The 18,063-nt window shown below is 52.8% G+C and overlaps 1 protein-coding gene across 1 annotated transcript; it reads right to left on the bottom strand.

Moving 5' to 3' along the window:
• Positions 1-8,446: 8,446 nt before the first annotated feature.
• Alox15b (arachidonate 15-lipoxygenase, type B) lies at positions 8,447-17,739 on the bottom strand. Its single transcript, XM_005399438.2, has 14 exons — positions 17,542-17,739; positions 17,218-17,440; positions 16,906-16,987; positions 13,816-13,938; positions 13,440-13,543; positions 12,063-12,235; positions 11,683-11,829; positions 11,385-11,588; positions 10,356-10,442; positions 10,044-10,213; positions 9,766-9,887; positions 9,568-9,668; positions 9,320-9,490; positions 8,447-8,722 (listed from the first exon to the last, which is right to left on the bottom strand). Exons 1-14 carry the CDS (start codon positions 17,686-17,688, stop codon positions 8,543-8,545), a joined length of 2,034 nt encoding a protein of 677 aa, XP_005399495.1. The 5' UTR covers positions 17,689-17,739; the 3' UTR covers positions 8,447-8,542.
• Positions 17,740-18,063: the final 324 nt, after the last annotated feature.

Below are 18,063 nucleotides of genomic sequence, written 5' to 3' on the forward strand. Positions count from 1 at the left end.
ACCCATCTTTTAATGATTCTGGTCTCTCTGAAGTCCTCCTTATCTGGAGACTTTGTCCACTCAAGCCCTTCCTGCTCAAGGGAACCAGACTCCCCAAGACCCCTTCAACCTGAAGCATAAACTACCCACCTGTTTAGGCAAAAGACCTCCGGCCTACAAAAAACCTAAGCCACTTCAAGCCATGAGCATTTTGAAACCCAGACCACTCTAAGGTCCATCTGCTAGGAATCCACACCACCCTAAACCACACCAACCCTAAACCACAACTACCCTGGCCCACCTAGGAGCCAGCCTGCCCAGGGAATGCTCCCTTCGCTCCTCCTCACTTCCCTGGAAGCTAAGGCCCCTCTCATCCCCACCCTGATTCTTGCTTACAGTGTCCTTGCTTTCCCTGCTGATGCCCCAGAAGAGCACAAGGTCATTGCAGGTGGCACTGACCTTGGGGAGTGAAGCCATCGGGTCTGTCTGGTCTTCGGCAGTGGGTAGAAGGAACCACGCGGTAGTAGAAATATTGGGCATCCAGGAACTGAACTCATACTGACCCCACCAAATTCAGCTAGAGCAGAGTTCCTGCTAGGCCCTCTTCTGTTACCTTGTTTGTCCCTGTAGACCTGCCACTTACTTATGTGGCCACCGTGAACAGCGGCAAGTTGGGTTGAGCAGATGAAGATGATCACGGTGAGATACTGGGTGAGGCCAGCACAGCTGTCCAGGGAAGAGGGAGTGGAGGGAACAGAGCTGGGACCCAAGAGGCTGCTGCCCTGGGGAAGTAAGGTCTGGAGGATGGGAAGCCAGGATGGACCCCTCACTTGAGCTCATGTGGCTTAGAAACCCTTCTTGGAAGATTTCTCTGATCCAGGCCTGGAGCTCCAAGTCCCCGATCACTGCCCTGTCATCTAGGTAGTAGATGTCAACAGTATCAGTCACAAGTCCAGCAATACAAGTGAGGTATCCCAATAGCCCGATGCTGCCGAAGGGTAATAGGTTGGAAGGGGCCAATGAGACCAGCTATGGCAAAAAGAGGAACCTGAGGCCAAGGAAGGAAAATGGCCAAGCACACAGTGGGAACTGCAGGGCTGAGCTTCAAACCTGGAAGCTGCGATCTTTACTCAGGCTGAGGGCCACAGCTTGTCTGCAGGTGGGTTTTGATTGGTTGAAAAGTTGTTCTGTGTTTATTTTTAAGTCGAAGCACTTACCAGCATTGATAGACTGATTGATTGTGGTTTTTTTGAGATAAGGTCTAGATCAGCCTCCTACATGTTGGGATTACAGGTGTGCATCACCACACCTAGCTACTAGCCAGCATTTAAATATTAGATGTTTGGTTTCTCTTGAAAAATATGAAGATCTGGCAATAGTCGTGGCTGGGTTCCTGTCGTCTCTATCATACGTGAGTTCACCACTGGTCACAGTCCCTGTGAACCTGTCTTTCCTTTTTTTTCTGCTTCCTGGTCCTGTGGACATTGAAGTTCCCACACCGGGAGCTGGATCAGGCCACAGGAAGGATTAGACAGTAGGCCTGTCTATGGCAGTACTGTGTAGTTGGGTACAATTCCTCCACTGGTTCCCAAAGGGCCACCATCTCCAGCCAGAGAAGGGCTTAAGAGGGCCATGGCCAGCCACCATGAAGAAGGGTGTTGGCACTGGGACCTGCTGCTAGGTGTATTTTACAGGGGCAATCCTGGGGGACTTCAACGGGGAGGTGGGGCATGAGCTGAGCTTCAAGCAGGAAGTCTTTGGAGAGGGAGAGAAGGAGAAATTGGGACACCTCACCTCTCAGGATGTGCTGAGGAGAAAGAATGGAAAGGGAGGGCAGGTTCTGAGGAGAATGCGTCGCCCCATGTGGCAAGAAATGGAGCCATGAGCAGCAGCAGCGCCATCACAAATCCCACGGGGAGGTCATGGCACAAACTGTGGCAGGGGTTGGGGACTCATAAGGCCAGACATCAAGAAGACCTGACCACCAGAGTGGAGGCCAGAGGTACCTGCTGAGGAGACTGTGTGGGGAAGCTTGAGAAAGAAAAGCACTGGAAACTCAGTGACTCTCTCTGGGGTGAATATTAATAGCCAGTGCTCAGACAGGACTTCTTCTTTGCTGAGGTCTGTTCTTAGGCTTTGGTTTGATCCCAATATCAATCTGAGGTAGAGGTTCTTCTTATTCCTAGTTGAAGAGAAAAGATAGGCAAGATACAGAGGTAGTCAGATGCAGAGATAGGCAAGGAAATGTTAAGAGATTCGCCCAGGGCCACACAGCTGGGAAGAAGAAAGCGAAGCCAGAAAGCACTGAGAGACCACAGGTGTTTAGGCAAGGGTGGGGAAGTTAAGAAATCTCCATGGTATAGCAGAAGGCGAGAGGCTCAGAGCCCTCGGGTTCCCGGGGAGCTTCACTTCTCAGTGGCTGCCCAGATCCTGAGCGCTTCCTCTTGGTAGTAGTAGTTGGGGAGGTCCTGGATTTCATAGCCAGCCAGCTAATGGGGTAGGCACAGGGAGTGGAAGGTGACAGCTGCCAGCCCGCTGAAGATCAGTTCCAGGGAATCTTCCCATCCCAGTGACATGGACTTTAGTGAGCAGAGAACCCCCTGCTGTAGGCTGGGGTGGTGGTGGTCTGGCACAAATCTCAGCCCCCTTATGCCCCTCTGCCAAACACAGGGACCCTGGCCTCCAGGCCCTGACCTGGTCGATGTGCTTTCCTGGCACAAAGAGCCCGGTGGAGCCTGGATGTGATGGTATAGCAGAACTGGGGAATGAGTAGCTAGCAAGAGTCAGGGCGAGGGGTGAGGAGAGTCGGCCCCAGGTCTCCCGCACATCCAGGCACAGAGATGAGGCCTCCTCCCCACCCTGAAGATGGGATAGCACATGGGCAGCTACTGCAGCAGGGAGAGAGCAAAGGTCTCTGTCTTTTTTTGTGTGTGTGTGGGAATCAAACTCATGACCTTACACTTGCCAGGCAGGTGCTGTGCCGCTAAGCTACATCCCCGCCCTCAAGGTCTCTGCCTTGAAGTGGGTTTGAAGCAGATGAATGACCACCTCGTGTATCAGGAACTCTGAGTGTCACACCCAGGCCTTTGCCAGGAGCCAGTCCTCAGCTGGGCCACTGGGTAGGAAGATGGGACCATCTGGGCCAGGAGTCTGAGTGAGCTGGAGTGAGGGGACAAGGGAGGACAGGTGTCAGGGAGGAAACTGGGAGGTGTAGCCCAGCACTCTGGCCGTGGGCCCAAACCACATGGTCCATTCCCTGACTGTGTGACCTTGGGAAAGTTAACTAGACTCTCTGTGACCCACAATTGGGGTCCTGGGGACTGGTGGGCTAGGCGGATAGTAAGGTGGTGTCTTCTCGATGCTGCGTTCCTAGGGCTAGGCATCGCATCTCTAATGCTCCCTGCCCCCTACCTACTTTGGCTTTTTCTACTCTTTCTGTTTCATCCTGTTTGATTTCCATCTTGGTACACAGATTGTGATAGTCCAAGAACAAATTGCATCTTGACATCGGTGTCAAAACTGACCCAAACACATGCCTCTGACCGTTCAATTGTGTCTCCAGCAGTTCAAAACAGAACTCCTCCTGGGAGGTGTTTCTGCACCGCCCCTTCCTGCCCTCTGCCAAGTACAGCTGGGGCTCTGCATGATTTTAGGCTACACCAAGGAAGTGGCCTTGAGCCATTCACATCTTGAAGAGATTATTATCATCATCTTTGTTTTGCAGAGAAGGAACCTGAGTCACTGTTATCTTGCTGGGTGAGTGTCATATTTGTGGATCTTCCTGCCGCATAACTCCTGGTCCACAGGGCAGAACACGCAACACCCTGGGACCCCTGAGCCCCTTTTACTACAGATTCTGGTCCCTAACACTGAGGCAGTTCCAGGCAGCTTTGGAGAGGGTGAAAGATTTACTCAAAAGCTGAAAGTAGTTCACTTAAAGGAATGTCATTTTCTGGAGCTAGTCATCTGGCCTCTGGATTCCACTCCAGAGCTGCCTTCTAGCTCCAAAGAGACTTTCCACCCAAGTATGTAAGGTGCCTCTGCAGTGGCCAGGCCCAACATCAGTGACAGGCAGTGAGAGAAGTGAGCCCTTCTTGGGGGTCCGACCAGGAGGCAGAGGCATCATCTCATCTCAGTGGTCCAGAATGGGGAGAGCTGGCAGCTCTTGGAAGCGCACAACAAACTGGCAGGAGGGCATCTTCAGTAATCACGGCAATGAGCTCATCACAATGGTTCCGAGCTGTGGGCCTCTGCCAATGCATGGAGCTGAGTAAGGGGCACAGAGGGGGCATCCTCACTCAGCCCTGCCACCTGGGCCTTCAACAACCTCAGAACCATACCCTTCTTTGAGTGCTGAGCAGGTGTGACTGGTCCAGAGGGATGGCTGAGCGGGCTGGGAATGGAGGGACGTGACAGGCTCAGGATAGGATAAAGGACAGCGAGGAATGAGTGGAGAAGACAAAGACGAGGGGACTGGGAGCTTGGACATGTGGGCTCCTGAAGGCGCCAGAAGGCCAGGGAGGAAAGATCGGATCCCTGGTTCCCTCACCTCCAGCTCAGCCCTCAGACTTGGGCCAGGAAGTGTGTGTAAGTCTGGGTTGCTTTAACGAAGAGGGAGGACTGTTAGAACCTACCTTTGACCATCTTTTTGGGAGCTCTACTAGGTGAGACTGTGTGGATGAACCATTAGCGAGTACATTTCTGCGGGGAAGCATCCTCCAGGGCCCCTCAGCCTCTGTCATCTGTTTTTCCCACACAGAGGCCACCCTGGCTGGCAGCTCTGGCTGCTGGGGAGTGCGCTACTCAGGACAGAAACGAGTGCCACAGCCTGCTCACCCTCCCTCACACCACAGACCAGATACTGGGGACTTGGGGAAGATGAAGGTGCGCTGGGTCTCATCTAGGCTTCTCCAAGGCCTCAGAGTGCCCACCTGTCCCTCCACCTTGAGCAAAATGCTCCTGCAGAAAGACAAGATGCCAGAGGCTGGGAAAGAACCCAGGTGCAGCCAGGGAAATAGATGCCAGGTGGAGGTCAGGCAGGCTCACAGGGAGTCAGGTGGAACTTCTGGTCCACTTCTTTGGTGACAGAGTAGTGCAGGTTAGGATCAAGCTCCTTGAGGTTTTTAGCATCCAGGAGCAGGGTATCCCTGGGAAAAACTCACTCCACCTGAGCAGGGCCAGAGATGGAGATAACAGGGAGTAGCTGATAGTCCGTACCCCAAGGGACTAGAAAAGGTTACAGAACTGGGTCCCTGACCTGGTTGTTTAGGAAACACTTTAGGACTGGGGGCTCATGAGAGGGCACAACGGCATGCCAGGACGCACTGTCTTGGTCTGATCTGAGGCCCAGCTGACTTCAGTGTGTACCACACTCAGTTAGCTTTTAAATTTTCAGAGTTCCAAGATTTCCTTGAAAGTTACCCTGTGACGACAGGGTCATACCAGTCTCAGCAACCATGAGTACACTTCCCTAACACCCTATCAGGTTAAAAAAATCTCTTTACATGTTTATTCAACACATAGGCTAATTTTATAAATGGTCTTTTGTGAACTTCCTGTTCTATTCTGTGCCCTTTTTCTGTTTCAGTCTGTGTGTGTGTGTGTGTGTGTGTGTGTGTGTGCTGGGGACTGAACCCACTTTGTGGGTGCCTACAGATGTTGTATCACTGAGCTACTCCTCCAGCTTCCTTCCTGATGTGTTATGAATTTGTAGAATTCCCACTCCTATGTCTCTTCTGTCCCTCTTGACTTACTCTATCCTGTCCTGGGACATTGGGAAGGGAGTAAGCTGGGCTCCTGCCCTACTTCTGGAACCTTCCATCTTCTACCCTTTCTCTCTTCTTTCCACAATTCCCCTATTCCCCAACTGAAAGAGCGGGGTAGTGGAGTAGGACCCTGGGATGGTAACCTGGGAGCTGGTCCTCCAGTGGATCCAACTGTGGAGGGTGGCCTCCAGAGCATGACTTTGGGCCTCATGCCCAGCGCTCCTTTGTCTATGAGGTAGCCCCCCACTGTAGTCCAGGGGCACCACCTCTCTGAAGGGCTAACTGGATACTCCCACCTGTAATAACCTTCTCTTCTCTGGATAGTCAGCCAAGAGCCCAGGACTAGGGCTGTGTGTGGTGTATGTGTGTACAGGGTGGGCAGAGGTTCACAGGGCCTGGACAGTGAGGACTGACTGCTTGGATCCCTACTGCTGCTGAATAGCCTTGGATCCTCCAGTTTCTACAGGAGATGATAGCTCAGCCGCAGCAGCACACACTGAACAAACACCAGCTTATTGCAGAGCACCATTGTCCTCCAGCTCATCAGTCCATCCACGCACGTATCCATCATTCTTCCCGCCACCCAGCGCACTAAACCAATACTTGTTTCTGTTTCTCCTGTGTTTGCAGCACCCTGGGCATGAGAAATACAAAGGTGAATGAGACTTAGCTCGTGACTTCAAGAAACTCATAGTCTGGTTGGGGAGACACAGGGAAGCAGATGAGAGCACCACAGGGTTTTAGGAATTGTTTGCGTATTATTCCCTTCAGCGTGTATGTACTGAGAGACTTACGTTGGTGGGCAGCCATGAGCCTCATCCTCCTGAGCTTACAGTCCAGTGGTAGGGGTAAGGATGGGGCTCACATCACCTGGAACACACCTGCAAGGTGGCCATGCACGACAGAGGCAGGGCGCGGGAGGCACCCCAGCTCACAACTACCTGCTGTTGGAAGACATCACTTCTTTGCACAGTCTATTGACCATTATTAGTCTCATGGCCCCAACCTAACTGAAAGGTTGGCTGGAGGATGTTACAGAGAAGTACATGAGATACGTGGTAAGCATAACCTCTCTGCAGAATTGTGGTCCCTGCCATGCCAAGGTAAGTCAAAGGGACCTTCCCTCATGGACTCTGAATACCAAAGAAGGTCTTTTCTTTGTGAGACAGGGCCTTGCTCTGTAATTCAGTCTGGTCTTAAGCTCACCATGTAGCCCGGGCTGGCCTCGAATTCACAGCAATCCTCCTGCCTCATCCTCCTGAGTCCTGGGATCGTAGGTGTGTGCCACCATGTCTTGCCAAAGAAGGTAAATCAAGGACAAAAAATCGTGGGGGTATCAGAGTTCCATCACAGTGTCTGGGAGAATGTGCATTTATTCTTGTGCCTAGGTTACCCAGGGCTTCCTGGATTTCTGGTCTTTCCTGAGATGGTACAGTTTAACTGTAATTCCTCAAAGCACTCAGTTTTGGACCCATGAACTCCTTTATTGGCTTATGTGAGTAGGAATTATTTATTGGTTGAAATCAAATAATTTTAACAGATCCAGAGCTTTAAATCACTTTTGGTACAGTCTCAATCTGCACTGAATTGTTCAACTACTACTTGCCAGTCTATGCTGCCCTTTCCAAAGCACTGGTCTACTGAATCTGCTGATTGTACACATGTAAGTACAGCCTATATATTGCATTTTGTCCATTATTTCATAAAAAATATTTTAGTGAAGCTAAAAACCCAAAGCATTCTAGCCGGGTGTGGTGGCACACGCCTGTAACCCCAGCACTCGGGAGGCTGAGGCAGGAGCATTGTGGTGAGTTTGAGACCGGCCTGGGCTAAAAAGTGAGCTCAAGGTCAGCCTGAACTGCATAGCGAGCCCCTGTCTCAAAAAAAAAAAAACCCAAAGCATTAATGTCTGCAATATGAGACAGAAATGAGAATCATTAGGTGAAATCAAAAGGGCTCATTGACTACTTTAATGAATGCTCTCTGACTTTGAGCCCCCCAAAAAGAAAAATAGAATTGAAGAATTTATATAAAATGTTGGAGTTCCTTGTTGAAGACAGAATCTAGAAGGCAAGTTCTGACTGGTGATTATATTACTATTTTCTGATTCTCTGGAAATGAAACTTGGTTTACAATTCACTTGGGGGAAGTTCTGGGAAAGCCGATGAGCACTGCCTGCCAGGGACCCTTTTCCAGGGCTTTATTACTTTTAAAGCAGGGAAATAGGTCACTACCAACCTCTTGGGCAGGTTTGGACTGAGTCACTCCTTATGTCGCTGAGCAGCCTATATGACGACTTCTCTTGAGTCAGGGGTTTGAGAGGGCTTTGTGACACTGTCCCATGAGGGTCTGTTTTCTGTATCTTTTTTTTTTTTTTTCAAGAAGTACTGGGCCTTGGACATGCTAGGCAAGCACTTTACCACTGAGCTACCCCACCCGCTCCCTCCCAGGCCTTTTTATTCTGAGACAGGATCTCTCTAAGTTGCCAAGGCTGGCCTCAAGCTTGTGATCCTCTTTCAGCCTCCCAGTAGCTGGGATTACAGGCATGTGCCACCATGCCTGGCTCTATTTTGATTTTATCTCTCTGGTGGGTATATGCATGCATGTGCACGTGCATGCATGTGTGTGTGCACATGCACACACGTGTGTAGGCACATGAATTACATGGGCTTTGGTTGTCCCAGGAGAGGCACAGAGGGACCTATTTTTCCGGGGAGTCTTTTCCTCTGGGTGCCAGTTAGGCTACAGCAAAGTGGTCAAAGAGACAAACGTCATCCAGGGATGTGTTCTCTGGGGATTTAGATAGAGACGCTGTTCTCAATGAGGGGAGGGTCCAGGTAGGTGTAAGGCAGATCCAGGCCCTGGTTCCGCCTCCTGATGTCCTGGGAAATCTGTGCCAGGTGGCTCTGGAAGGTGGTGATGCTCTGCTTCGGGGCCTCCTCCGTGAAGTACTCGTCTGGGTATGTGCCCAGGGGCCTCTGGGGAGACACACAAGGCTGGGTGAGTAGGCTGCTGAGATTCCCATGACCTGCCTCAGCCAGCTCTGACCCATAGCTCTTACCCTGGGGCCCCGAAACAACCTCCCATTGAGCCTAATCCATGCCCCTTTCCATAAACTATCTTCTCCAAGGGAAGATAATGGGCAGGAAGCTCTTCAGGATTTTTAATTCCAAGGTTTTCTTTATTTTTGTTTTGTATTTTAATTTTTTGATTTTTTGAAACAGTGTCCTGCTATATTTTCCAGGCTGCTCTTGAACTCTGTAGCTCAGGTTGTCCTTGAATTCATAGTGATCCTCCTGCCTCAGCCTCCTGAATACTGGGATTACAGGTGTGTGCCACCAAGCCCAGCTCTCTTAAGTTTTAAAGGAGCACAATCCCATATTGCTTCTGCAGTAAGGATGACTCCCCACATCACCACACTGTTTGGCTACTTGACACGGTGAGATGTCCAAGGCTCATGTGTCTCTTGGGACAGTTCAGTGGGGTGACAGGCTGAGCTGCCTGAGGGCCCAGGAGGGTAAGGAACACCCGACCTGCCTCTGCTGGCCTGGCCGGACTGCCAGCCCTGTACTCACTCGGTCTCCAGGTTCCTGGCTCAGCAACCAGAGGGTGATGATGATGTCACATGTAGCATTGACTGGGGGGAGGGTAGCGATGAAACCCTCAGGCCTGGCCTGACCTTTAGAAGTGGGTGGTGGCAGCTGCATGGTGGGTGGTAAGTTGGGCATCCAAACACAGGAATCAAACTGAGGGCCGAGAAGGCAGAATAAGGTTGAGGAGCCAACTCTCTCCCCCCAGCCACCCTAGTGCTGACCTTTCCTACCTGGCCTGAACTGACCGCGGCATGCTTAGCTGAGCAGGTGAATATTACCATGGTAAGGTATCGGATCAGGGCTTCCTGGGTATCCAGTGAGGAGGGCATACCTGTGGAGAGAGCAGGGCCAGGGCTGAGGCTGCTGGGGTCCTGAGGACCTACCTGCAGAGGCCTAAGTGTAGGGCTCAAGGGCAGAGGTCCACATACCTGAGCTCTCCCGGCCCAGGAAACCATTGGAGAAGATGTCCCTCACCCAAGCCTGGAGCTCTCGGTCATCTCGGACAGATGCGTCGCTTGGGTAGTAGATGCCGATTATTTCAGAGACAAATCTGCAGGGTACACCTGGGTTCAGTCCCTGCCTCCAGTCCTGACCCTGTCTGGGAAGTGCCCCTGCCCACTGTCCTCACACCCATCCCTCCTCCTCCCCTCCATACGAGTCTTCCCGCCTTCCCCTCCTCCTGGATCCCTAGGGACAGCCCCCTCACTGTTCCACTGCCTCCCAGATCCGCAGGCCATCATCTCGGTAGTAGTAGTCTGGGATGTCTTCAACTCCGCGGGCTCGGATGTCTTCAGGCAGACATAGGACTGAATAGGTTAACTGCTCCATGTTCCTCTGGATCAGCTCAGAGAATCCCCCAATGCCAAGGCCTGTAGACTGGGAAACAGGACTCCTGGCACTAGTACCTTTCTCCAGAAGCAGGAGGTAGCACACCCAAAGGTCAATCTCACCTCAGAACCCTGGATTTGTCCAATGGAAGGAGTGTCCCACCCCACACCCTCCCTAAGGCAGCTCTTACCCTGTCCACCACCTTCCCGGGGGCGATGAGCTGCTCTCGGGCTAGCGTGTTGATGTACAGAGTGTACCTTGTGTGTGGAATCAGCAGCTGTAAGGGACAAGAGACAGAAGAGCTGGAGATCACCCCAGATCTTCTCCAGAGAGGCATCTGCCCTGTAAGTCAGCCAGAAAGAGATAACGGGCCAGAGGGAATGGCTTAGAATAAGAGTCAGCTCTCCAGACCCAGAGATGGGAGCTGAAATCCTTCAGCATCTTGTTCTGTACCCCTGCCCCCTGGCATGTTGGGTACCAGATCATTTTGTCAAATGATGGTGCTATTTTGATGAACACCATGATTTCCTAACCCACAGGCAGGCAAAGCACCATGGTGGAACTGTGCTCCAGAGCCCATCTCTGAGTGCCAGACCGTGGGAGCTGTAGATAGCCAGAATTAGTGCAGAATGAATAGCACAAGGGAGGGCCTGCATGCAGGACCCAGGAGACCATCTAAATAGGAACCAGACAGCCTGGGGAGGATGAAGTTCTGTCCTCAGAGGAGATGCAAGTCTGAGGGAGAAATGAGTCTGTGTCATCTGAAGGCTCCAGGGGCCCAGCTGACTTGCAGTGCCCACTCCAGAGTACATGGTTCTCCCACTCAGGACTCCCCCAACCCCGGAATGAGCTGCAGAAAACCTGTTGGTCTCTGAAAGCCCTGTGTTCACCTTTGCATCTGCTAGGTCCAGGGCTCCCCTGCCCTGGGATTTGGGCTTCTTCAGGGGTAGCCAATCCCATCGGGTTTGCTTTAGAAGGAAGCCTCTCTGGGGCACAATATTCACCTTTCCCCCAGCTCAGGGTCTGCCAAGAAGGGGGCTCCCGGGGGAGGGAGATGCTGCCGCAGTGCAGCAAAGCCTCCACATCCCAGCCCTCACTGCCCTGACAGGGCCACCCAGACAGACAGGGCCACCTGGGAGAGGCTGCTTAGAAGAGGGGCTGTGAGGGCCAGGACAAGGTGCAGGAGCCCATAGACTCAGCCATAGGCTGAGCCACTAACCTTGAAGAGTGGGTGGCAGTGGGGCAGCTGGCACAGTGTGGCCAGGGTGAAGACCTCGGGCAGCAGGTGCGCATGCAGCAGGTGTGTGAGGGCCTCATGCACAGAGAACTCAGCATTGCGCACCCAGGTCTTGGCCAGCAGCCAGTCCCACTTCTCATCACTGGGCAGGAAGATGGGGCTGTCGGGCCCGGGAGTCTGGCTGAGCTGGGGTTGAGGACCCGTGGGGGAAGAGGCAACTGTGAGTATCTGCAAATCATTCAGTGGGACCCTCCCCACCCCTGCCCCTTCCCTGGCGGACCTGGATGGCAAGGGGCAGCAAGGGTCCACCTCCTGGGTGCTGGTACAGCAGGGTCATCGGGGCTGCTGAAAACTGAGGCCTTCCATTGATGACATTGGTTTTGAGGCCGGAGAGGATGCCGTGATCTACCAAGAATATGGACCCCCTCTGTGGAAGAAAGTAGAGGCGTTGGGGCTGCTACCTGGCTTTCTAAAGGATGAAGGGCACGTAGTGGGGAGAGGGCTCAGGGCTGGGAGAAGACTGTCTTTTGGGAGATGGTGTTTGTGCCATGCAGCATATACTAGGTCCCTAACAAATGTGAGTGCATCCTCCCTCTCCAGTAGGGTGTGGCCCTAAAGGTGCCAAGATAAGACTGCACAGCCTGGACCCCACAATCTCACCTCCAACTCAGCTTGCAGACTGGTCCCAGGGCCCAGCACTGGGGCCACCATGGCATCGGTGACGGGGAAGTTCTTTGGGAGTGAGCGACAGCGGCGGATCAGGACAGGGTTGAGTCCATTCAGGAACTGGGAGGCGAAGAAGGAGTCCTCCTGCCAGTGTTTAAATACGTACTCTGCAGGGGGATGGTGGAACATGGGGACCAGTCACCTCAGCTCCAACAGATCTCCTCCTGACTTTCACAGTGGAGTTCCCTTCTGGGCCCATCCTGGCTGCCCTATCTTCCTCGGGGTGTATCTTCCTCCACCCACTCAGCTTCAGTCACTGCCCTCTCACCAGCCAGCAAACTGGTCCCCAGCCTGCTGCCCCACCATCTAGCTGACATTCTCCTGGATGACTCACTGGAATCGAATGCAACATATTAAAGACCCTATGTGGGCTCTTCTTCCAGCTCAGGCCTGGCATCGTGGGGAGTGGCAACTCCATCCATCGGGGACCCACCTTCGCAGGGCCTCCCCCATCAAGTCCCATCAGCTTTCTGCCCTCCCTGCCTCTTAGTCCATCTGTGACTCTGTCCCTTTGTCCACTGCCTTGCTGAGGCCACCATCCCTGCTGACCATAGCCAGAGACTCCTGGCTCACCCTCCTGTTTCCATTCTTGCCCTTTACCCACCCCACAGAGCACATTTGCCCATATTATTCCCCAGCTGGCTCCACGACATAGCCTGGCTCTGCACTGAGGAAAGGCCTGCCATGGTCCACATGATCCTGCACCACTGGGACCTGGTCACCTCTCCTGCTTCCTTTCTGACCTTCCCGCCCTTACTCAATCTGCTCTGGCCATGGTGGTGTTCTTTCTCTCCCCGAAAGGTCAGTCCTTCCCTCTTCAGGGTCTTTCTCTTTGCTGTGCTCTGAGCCTGAAATGCTTGCTTCCGCCTGTCCCATCTTGGCACTGTGAATGCCTACCCAACCTTCAGAGAGAGCTTTCCAGGGCCTCCTCCAGGTGAGGGTGGGTCTCCCTTTTACACACTCCTAGAGCCAATGAGCATGTCTTGCAAGTGGCACCAAGGGTACAATTTTGAGTCTAATTAATAACCTCTGGCCTGCTTTACTGTGGGTCCTGTGGACTCAAGCAGTGTCCACAGCCCCAATCCAGTGCCTGACGGACAGTAGCTCAAGAAATGTCTTTTGGATTAGGTGGTCAGGGGTCACCCCAGTCCACACCTTCTTTTGTCTCTGTGGGGAATGTGAGGTCTAGGAGAGGGTAGGGGCCTGCCCAGAGTCACACAATAGATTGGTGCTTGGTTTTCTGAACTCTGGCTAGCCATGGAAGCTGATACCCAAGGGAAAAGGTCAGAAGTCATGACCCAAGCTCCTCACCGCCTGCTGGAGACCTCCGGAAGTTGAGCATCCTTTTCATCTCCCTCAGACTCCTCCAAAGCCCTGTGCGGTCCAGCAGCCCCTTGAGTTTTAGCTCTGCAACCCTGCCAGGGCATGCAAGGAGTTGGATGGAGGCAAGAGGCCCTGGGAGACCCAGTCAATCACTTTAGTCTCTTCTGGGATTCTAAACCAGATTCTAAAGCAGATTCCAGGGTCTGAGGTAGCCACTTCTCTAAGGTTACCACTGCCCTGTGGGAATTGGGAGGAGGCAGGACTGTGTGACCCGTGTCACTGATGGTGACTAAACAGGGGAGGGCAGAAGCAGGGGTGGTAGAACATCTGAGGCCTAGGGACAGGACAAGGTGGACATTCTCACCCAGAGCCTAATTTCAGGGAAAACTTGGCTTTCTTGACTATAGAGTACTTGACATTGAGGTCCAGATCTTTCACAGTCTCCTCACCCAGGCAGTGAGGCCAGCCTGGGAGGTAGGTCTTCCACCTAGAGAGTGGAAAAGGCAGGTGATCAGCAAGAAGCCTCAGGGAGCCCCTGGATTCCGGCAGAGGAGTGCCTTCAGGGGCCTTGGTCAGGGCCAGCTCTCTTCTTTGAGCAGAGACCTCCCTGGGATCTGTACTTCCCCTTGGCCTGCAAGACCGCAGGGGACCCCTGAATTTCTCACAGTGAGGCTTCTCCCTGGTCACAATTGATTAGTCCAGAGTTAAGCATTTGACCAGAGCTGGGCTAATCAGAGTCCTTCTCAGGGAATTTGAGGTGAAAGCCGAATTAGAGAGGTGGTCTCTTTCTCTCTGGATATTTGGAGTATAGCACATGAACATAGGGACTGTGAGCTATAAGTTTCCCACTGTGTGGATTGGGAACCACAGGAAGCTGATCTAGGGGGAAAGGAAGAGAAAGGAAGGGGAAGGAAGGGGATAGGAAGGGACTAGGTGGGAGAGAAGGAAAGGGAAGAAAAGGAAGACAGGGGAAGGAAAGTGAAGGCAAGGGGAGGCCAGGGGAGGGGAGGGAAGAGAAAGGAAGAGAAGAAAAGGGAAGAGAAGAGAAGGGAAGGTATGGGAGAGGAGGGGACGGAAAGGAAAGGGAAGTCGGGGGAGGGGAGAGGAGGGAAGGGAAGATGACAAGAGCAGAAGGGAGGGGAGAGGAGGAGAGGGGAGGGGAGGGAAGGGAGAGAGAGAAGCACCCAGGAGGAGGTTGCCTATGGCCTGAGGTCTGGCTACACTTTCTGGATATACCTCTGTAAGCACCTTTGTGTCCTGCTGACAAATTCCCTCTCCATCTTTCTATAAGTTGGAGTCAGTTTTTGTTCATTCCACCATTTAATTCCTGACTAACATCAATGCCATTTACAGAGGTTGGCTGTCCTGAAGCCAGGCTGCCCTGCTGGTTTCAGTTGCTTTTGGCAGCTACACCAGCCTCCATAGCTAGGGAGCCACAGCAATTTACTCTGCCCTGGAATAAGGAATGTCTACATCTCATTTTCAGGCCAGCCATATGGCCAAAGACCTTCGGGTTAAATGGCAAATTCCTGTCCAAGTGAATTGAGTATCCCTAGCCCATCCTCTCACACATTCACCCTTCAGTTCATTCAAAAATGGCTTTAGGGTTCAAACTTCATTTGCAAGTCAAGCACACCATCACCAGGGGGTGGGCAAACCCTACCTCTCAAACTTTACAGCCCCTGAGTAACCTGGGGATGTTGATAAACTGCAGATTCTGACTTAGTAGACCTGGGATGGACCCAAGACTTAGTAGACCTGGGATGGACCCAAACTGCAGATTCTGACTTAGTAGACCTGGGATGGACCCAAGCTTGCATTTTCTAACAAACCCATGAGGGATGAGGAGGCTGTGGATCTGATGCCTCATTTTTAAGTACTAAGGATCTAGACTGCGCATGCCCAACTCTATGGCTTGCCTGGGCCACACTCAGTGAAGAATTGTCTTGGGCTGCATATAAAATATGTAATATAGTTGATATATATAAGTAACAAACCTCCTTTATTTTTTAATATTTTAACTTATTAAATTATTTTATGAAATAATACAAGCCCAAGTTTAATAATGAAATATGAAAATTTACATTTTTTTTTCCTAATTTTTTTTTTGAGACAAGCTCTCACTATGCAGTTCAGGCTGGCCTTGAGCTCACTTTATAGCCCAGCTGGTCTGGAGCTCGCAATGATCCTCCTGCCTCAGCCTCCTGAGTGCTGGGATTACAGGCGTGCACCACCACGCCTGGCTTTACATGTTTTTAAAACAATAACAGGCACCTCTCTTCACAGGCATGTGTGTGTTTAGGTAGGTTGAAATACTATTATTGGCAACGTCTATATTTTACTTGCAGTCTATACTCCAGCACTGCACAATCAAGTCATGAATAATATCACTAAAAACCACAAAATAACGCTAAAAGTTTTCAATCTTGTGGGGTCACATTACTAGCTGTCCCAGGCCCAGACAGGAAAGCAGAGTGACCTGCAGACAGGAACAGTAGTAACTGAACACGTCTGTGCAGACAGCAACAGTTGATGAGCCGCATTCTTAACTATTTTCTCATTTGTTCCACCCAAAAACCCTAAGGAGACTGGTATTCTTGGTTTCCTTTGCAAAAGGAAATAAAGATCAAAAAAATTACTGACTTGCCTAATATCTCATAGTTCCTTTTAGCAGAGATTACAACGGCCCTGGTATCTCCACAGATACCGCAGACCTCAATATCTGCCCCTCCCCTGGGACTGCTGCTGTGAGATTTAATGTAATGATTTTCTCAGGGGTATAATTCATGACACACATAGAATCACTGGGAACCAAATAAGCCCATGGCTGCCTCATCCCCAGATTTGTGGAGCAAGAGCCTGAAGCCCAAGCTTCAGGCAGCAGCCAAGACCAAGATCAAGGTCTTCTGAGAATCCTCACCTGAGCACAGCTCCTCGATGTCTGCCTCAGGAATCCTGACCCACGGCCCCAGCTCATTTGCAGCTCCATCCTTCGCCAGCATAGCCTCTCAGACCAGCTCCCCTCTGTGACCCCAATTGCTGAGCCCAGAGCAGAAAAAGAGCCCCCTCTCACTACCTGCCTGCCCTGGAAGGTGGGCTTCCCGGGGATTGAGTGGTGCATTTCTGGTTCTGTCCACATTTCAGGAAGACATAACAAGCTGATGTGTGAAAAATCCCCACGGGAAGGAAGGGATGGCGCTCAGAGCAGTGATTCAAACTTCAGTGGGCAGCCAGAGTCACAGGAAAGGCTTAGGACCGAGGTTGCTGGCCTCCCCAAGGTCTGAGTCAGTAGGTTTGAGAGGCAGTATTCCCAGCTGGTGCTGAGAGGGTGCTAGTCCCGGAAGCACCCTTCGTAGGAAAGGACTAGACAGGGGCTTTAGTCTGTGTTGTTCCAGGGGCCCCAGGCTGCCTGTCATGCTCATGCTTTACTGGTCTCCTTTATCCCCCTCCTCACCAGTACATCTTTTGCTTGGCCTGCAGCTCTTCCCGGCGCTGGTGCTCCAGTATGGGGTGGTCATCTGCCCAGGAGACCTTGGCTGTGGGAGGAGAGCTTGGGTGGGAAGGGGCAAAAGAAACCTCCTTGTCCTCTGACCCTAGTCCAGTTCCCCTCGCCCCTACCACCAGCCCTCGGTTACTTCCTCCTTTGCCCCTATGTGGTGACCACAGCAGGTCATTTTTACACTTCCGTTGTCCTTCTCTCAGTACTAACATCCTTCCCCTCCCGTGTCCCTCCTGCAGTCCCTGCCACCCGATGCTCTCCCCTCACCTGCCCCCTCCCGCAGCACCAGGGTCCCCGCCCTCTCCAGCCACTGGTAACAGGGGAAGACAAGCGGGGCGCCCCGTGGCGGCTCCAGCTGGAACCAGCGGCAGAACCAGGCGTCGGGGCGCAGGGGCCCAAGCGGGCTGGGCAGCGGCGGGGGCGCCTTTTGCACGCGCAACAGCAGCACGGTGCCCACGTCCTCCGGGAGCATCACCTCGAAGTCCTCCTCCTTGGGGTGGGGGAGGTTTAGTGTGTGGAGGGGCGTCCACCCTCCACCTCCACCCCTGCTCCCCACGCCCCTCGCCCTCACCCGCCTCCTGCCACACTCACAGTGCCCTGGGTGAACTCCTTGCCCAGGTGGTCCAGGGGCAGTGGGGGGCTTTCTCCTTGGGTCCCTACGATGCTGACAGACACTTTGTCCCAAGTGCCAGCCCCGCAGGCCTCCCCGGTGGACACCCTCACCCTGAACTTGGCCATGGTTCCAGTCCAGCCTGGCCGTCTGCCGCTTGCAGAAGTACGGACTACAGGAGGCAGCTCCGTCTCTGGGACGCGCCCGCCCCGCCCAGCCCAGCCCCGCCCAGCCCCACTCCGCCCCTATTTTGCCAAAGCTGGTTGTTGCGGTCGGTCGGGGATGAGCCCCACTGGTGCCCTGAAGAGTATGTCTGGATTTCAGTCAGGGAGGAACGGGGCAAAGAGGGTGAAATCTGGACCTGGAGAGACGCGGCCTGGGGAGGGGAGCTGGCAGAGGTGGACAGGGCGGGTGGGCGTCTTGATATTCGGGGGAAAGGACCTTTCTGCGATGGTTCTGGGGCAGAACTGAGAACCAGCCAGGGTGTGTACATTCGAGCCCCA

The sequence above is a fragment of the Chinchilla lanigera genome, unplaced genomic scaffold, assembly GCF_000276665.1.
Source record: "Chinchilla lanigera isolate Chin_1 unplaced genomic scaffold, ChiLan1.0 scaffold00066, whole genome shotgun sequence".
Taxonomy (NCBI): Eukaryota; Metazoa; Chordata; class Mammalia; order Rodentia; family Chinchillidae; genus Chinchilla; species Chinchilla lanigera.